General features: G+C 33.3%; 1 protein-coding gene across 2 annotated transcripts in view; it reads left to right on the forward strand.

Moving 5' to 3' along the window:
- magi3a (membrane associated guanylate kinase, WW and PDZ domain containing 3a) overlaps positions 1–6,000 on the forward strand; it is a 232,992-nt gene that overhangs the window by 183,635 nt on the left and 43,357 nt on the right. For both annotated transcript variants that reach the window (XM_061902945.1, XM_061902944.1), the window contains exon 8: positions 4,625–4,731. In XM_061902945.1, coding sequence (XP_061758929.1) covers positions 4,625–4,731 — 107 coding nt within the window. The remainder of the gene's footprint in view (positions 1–4,624; positions 4,732–6,000) is intronic.

The raw sequence follows: 6,000 nt of genomic DNA on the forward strand, positions 1-6,000 counted from the left end.
GTGTGTGATACCATATGTGATACAAGCAGGTCTGCAGAGTGTTTACTTGCGTGTGATATCGTGTGGGATACAAGCAGTCCTGCAGAGTGTTTAGTTGTGTGTGATACAATGTGCAATAAAAGCAGTCCTGCAGCCTGTTTCCTTGTGTGGGATATCATGTGCGATACAAGCAGTCCTGCAGCATGTTTACTTGTGTGTGATATCATGTTTGATAGAAGGAGTCTTCCAGAGTGTTTAGTTGTGTGTGATATCATGTGCGATACAAGCAGTCCTGCAGTGTTTACTTGCGTGTGAGATCATGTGCGATACAAGCAGTACTGCAGATAGTTTACTTGTGTGTGATATCATGTGTGATACAAGCATTCCTTCAGAGTGTTTACTTGTGTGTGATATCATGTGCGATACAATCAGTCCTGCAGAGTGTTTACTTGTGTGTGATATCATGTGCGATACAAGCAATCCTGCAGAGTGTTTACTTGTGTGTGATATCATGTGCGATACAAGCAGTCCTGCAGAGTGTTTACTTGTGTGTGATTTCATTTTTGATACAAGCAATCCTGCAGCATATTTACTTGCGGGTGATATCATGTGCGATACAAGCAGCCCTGCAGAGTGTTTACTTGTGTGTGATATCATGTGCAATACAAGCAGAGTGTTTATTTGTGACAATCTAGACAGTCAGTTAACATCTAAATGTCCTCCAATAAACACACATTTTCTTCTACTTTACTAAAGTCATTTACAAAAGCTACGACCTACTCGGAGCTAGCAGCTACACAACAGCTAAGCACACAATAGCACATTACTTACACATATAAGGTCTCCAAGGCATATTAGAAATTATCCAGTAACAAACATGTCGGCATCATTCAACTTAATGACCTTAAATTAAGGTGTTAGTAAAATTAAAACAAATGACCACTCCACTTCAACTTAAAAATAGCGTAAGTCCATCCCGGACGGTCATTAATAAATAGGTTAGTGTTTTTTATAAATTTTCCTTGACCAAACCGTTTCTCATATTCCACACTACTAAATAATACAATTATGTATGATTCCCGCTGACATCATACCAAATCGATATCTGTATCGGCCAATACTCAAGGCTTCTATATCAGTATCATGAAAAAGTTGTATCAAAACACATCAAGATTAAAGTGACCAATCAGAAAGGAGGCCGCATATTCAATGCTTGCCCCTAAACACCACTGCCACGGGTCAGTACTGTGTTTTCCCACAGCCCCTCAATGCAGCAAAGCCAACAGGCAATTAATTCAAAGTGTTGTTGCCCCCGATGGGAAACAAAGAGAGCTCAATGTTTCGTGTTGCTGCCATGTCTGCGGACAAAGACGCCATGAGTGGGTTTGTTTATGCAAGAGGGTCAGCGAGAGGCCGCATCTCCCGTATCGCCGATATTGTCTGCTCCTTCATGTGATATCACATCATCGTCCGAACGTGATTGCTTGCACTCTGATTGGTTTTAGTCTCATTTTGAGGCCTGTATTTTAAGAAATACATATATTTCCATATATTATCTGCATATGTATATGTTTTGAAATGAGTTATTTACACATAAATATTCTGGAAATGTTTATTTACATACCTTAATTGTTTCCAAACGGTGTCTGTAACTGGGCAGTAAAATGGCTGATTAGACAAAACAGAAGTCCTGGTCATGGACACACTAGCTGCGCAACTTAGCTCTCCAATCAGCTAAACAAACTCGATAACTCCACGGTGACGTTTGGTGAATTTACTGAGGAATTTGTGAAAATGAAACAACAACAAAAAAAACGCCATTGTAAGTTAATAATGCTAACACAGACAATCGCAAACGTGTTAGCATATTAGCTAATGCTAACGATGCTCGCTTGATTACACGTACACATGCATGAAAACATTCCTGTAAACGTCACACATGGGACGGTTTAGGAAGTAAGAATTGTTTTAGTTGTAAAACTTACAAACTTTGCTTGGCACTTGTACTTCCAGTTGTTGAAAGCACTAAATGGAAAAACATCCTCTTAGAGTTTTTGCTTTTTTATTTTATAATTATTTTTTTAAATATAAAATCATTTTTATCATGGCTGTCAGCGAAGAAAAATCCATAAATTAGTCACTCCGTTTTATGAGCCAGAGGGTTCAAAGTGTAGGGAAAAAAATAGCGGCTCATAGTCTGGAATATTACGGTACAATGCTTAAGAGTACAACCACTTTATAAGACTTAAAAAAGGACAAGACTTGCACATTCAAATAATTGGCAAAAACGACTTCCTCTCTGCGGCAACACACCTGGGACAAATTTAAATTATTATGTACTTGTGATAATATGTGGTAAAAGTCACAAATCAACTTCAAATATGCTATTGACACCATACAGTAACTTATCACATGCAAAGTAACTTATTACATGCAAGGTGACTTATTACATGCAAAGTAACTTTTTACATAAAAATTAACTTATCACATGCAAAGTAACTTACCACATGCAAAGTAACTTATCACATGCAAAGTGACTCATTACATTCAAAGTAACTAATTACCATGCAAAATTACATATTACATGCAAAGTGACTTAATACATGCAAAGTAACTTATTACATGCAATGTAAATATTGCATGCAAAGTAACTTACCACATGCAAAGTAACAATGCATGCAAAGTAATTTATTACATGCAAAGTAACTAATACATGCAAAGTAATTTATCACATGCAAAGTAACTTATTACATGCAAAGTAATTTATCACATACAAAGTAATTTATCACATCTGAAGTGACTTTTTACATGCAAAGTGACTTATTATATGCTAAGTAACTCATTACATGCAAAGTAACTTCTCACATGCAAAGTAACCTTTTACGTGCAAAGTAACTTTTTACATGCAAAGTAACTTATTTCATGCAAAGTCACTAATACCATGCAAAGTCACTTATCACATGCAAAGTAACTTATTACATGCAAAGTGACTAAATACATGCAAAGTAACTTATTACATGCAAAGTAAATATTACATGCAAAGTAACTTATCACATGCAAAGTAATTTATTACATACAAAGTAATTTATCACATGCAAAGTAACTTATCACATCTTAAGTGACTTTTTACATGCAAAGTGACTTATTATATGCAAAGTAACTAATTACATGCAAAATAACTTCTCACAAGAAAAGTAACTTATTACATGCAAATTAACTTATTACATGCAAATTAACTTATCAATGGCAAAGTAACTTATTACAGGCAAATTAACTTATTCCATGCAAAGTAACTTATTACATGCTAAGTAACTCATCACATGCAAAATGACTTACCACATGCAAAGTGAATTATTACATGCAAAGTGACTTATCACATGCAAAGTAACTTATCACATATAAAGTAACGTATCACATGCAAATTAACTAATTACATGCAAAATTACTTATTGCATGCAAAATTACTGATTACATGCAATGTAACTAATTACATGCAAATTAACTTATCACATGCAAAGTAACTTATCACATGCAAAGTAACTTATCACATGCAAAGTGACTTATCACATGCAAAGTAACTTGTTACATGCAAAGTAACTTTTCACATGCAAAGTAACTTATTACATGCAAAGTAAATATTACATGCAAAGTAACTTATAACATGCAAAGTAATTTATTACATGCAAAGTAATTTATCACATGCAAAGTAACTTATCAAATCTTAAGTGACTTTTTACATGCAAAGTGACTTATTATATGCAAAGTAACTCATTACATGCAAAATAACTTCTCACATGAAAAGTAACTTATTACATGCAAAGTAACTTATTACATGCAAAGTCACTTATTACAGGCAAAGTAACTTAGTACATGCAAAGTAACTTATCACATGATAAGTAACTCATCACATGCAAAGTAAACATTATCACATGCAAAGTGAATTATTACATGCAAAGTGACTTATCAAATGCAAAGTAACTTATCACATACAAAGTAACTTATCACATGCAAATTAACTAATTACATGCAAAATGACTTATTGCATACAAAATTACTGATTATATACATTGTAACCAATTCCATGCAATCTAACTTATCACATGCAAAGTAACTTATCACATGCAAAGTAACGTATCCCATGCAAAGTAACTTATCACATACAAAGTGACTTATCACATGCAAAGTAACTAATTACATGCAAAATTACTTATTGCATGCAAAATTACTGATTACATGCAATGTAACTAATTACATGCAATCTAACTTATCACATGCAAAGTAACTTATCACATGCAAAGTGACTTATCACATGCAAAGTAACTTGTTACATGCAAAGTAACTTTTCACATGTAAAGTACTTTATTACATGCAAAGTAACTAATCACATGCAAATTAACTAATTACAAACAAATTACTTATTGCATGCAAAATTACTGATTACATGCAATGTAACTAATTACATGCAATGTAACTTATTACATGCCAAGTAACTTATCCCATGCTAAGTAACATATTCCATGCTCAGTAACTTATCCCATGCTAAGTAACTTATTATATGCAAAGTAACTAATTATATGCCTAGTAACTGATTACATGCAAAGTGAAGTATAGTATTATTATTACTAATAATAGTACTATTTTGCAGTCACATCAACCAGAAGACTCAGTTTGAGAATCCAGTGATGGAAGCAAAGAGGAAAGTGAGCCTTGAGACGCCAACTTCGGTTTCCTCGGCAACAGCCACGCCATCAGGTGAGCACGCTCTCTGACAACAATATACACACTGTGTGTACTTATACTCTACTTTTACTGCCTTTTGGTATTCCCCATGTACTTTCACATGTCGGTGTCAAGTTTTTAATTAACAGTAAATATGAAGGATGCTCCGACAAGAGTTTTATGATGCTGATTTCGATACCGATCACATGTATTAACTGTACATGTTTGAATTACAATCATAATCAGGAAAAAACACAGGATAACAGTGTAAAACTATCAAAATTTATTTTTAAAGTAGAGTACTACCTCGACTTACAAGTTTACGTGGTTACCTGAAGTAGCTTGTAACTCAGAACACTCCTATCTCAAATCAGATAGGAAACAACGATTTTTTTCGGTGGATGAATTGTCCATGCATCACAAGTCTATAGTGTACAAATATCAATCAATTCATTCATTATATCACTTTAGGTTATTTTCACTTAAAAAAACCCACATATTTTTAAGTTGTGGCGGCTTTTCTTTTGCTGCAGCAGGGTGCCACAGTCTATTAAATGTAGGGGAAATACTGGAATAGTTAGGATTTTTATGTTTTTTTATCTTTTTAGGCCAATTTATACGTCAGCAGCCAAGGGAGAGTGCGTAATCTCTTTTGAAAAGGTTTTATCACTTATATAGTACAAAAATAGGGTTGTCAAAATACATGGTTTTTCGGATGAATCACGATATGAAGTGAATTGTGAAGTGAATTATATTTATATAGCGCTTTTTCCTCTAGTAACACAAAGCGCTTTTACATAGTGAAATCCAATATTTGAGTTACAATTAAACCAGTGTGGGTGGCAATGGGAGCAGGTGGGTGAAGTGTCTTGCCCAAGGACACAACAGCATTGACTAGGATGGCGGAAGCGGGGATCGAACCTGCAACCCTCAAGTTGCTGGCACGGCCGCTCTACCAACCGAGCTATCCCGAACTAAAAAAAAAAAAAAAGAAAAAATAAATAAATACATTTAAAAAAAAATATATATATATATATATATATATATATATATATATATATATATATATATATATATATATATATAACTATTTTTACTATTTTTTTTATCGATTAAAAACAATTTAAAAAATATATATATATATATATAAATATATGTATGTATATATATATAATATTTTTCTTGTTTAAACAATTTTTACAACTAAAAAAAATAAAAAATATATATATATATATATATATATATTTTTTTTTTTTTTCACTGAATCTGTCCTGTCCAGCCACTTTATTTAATGTTTGGGTA

Source organism: Nerophis ophidion, linkage group LG06 (assembly GCF_033978795.1).
Source record: "Nerophis ophidion isolate RoL-2023_Sa linkage group LG06, RoL_Noph_v1.0, whole genome shotgun sequence".
Classification (NCBI taxonomy): Eukaryota; Metazoa; Chordata; class Actinopteri; order Syngnathiformes; family Syngnathidae; genus Nerophis; species Nerophis ophidion.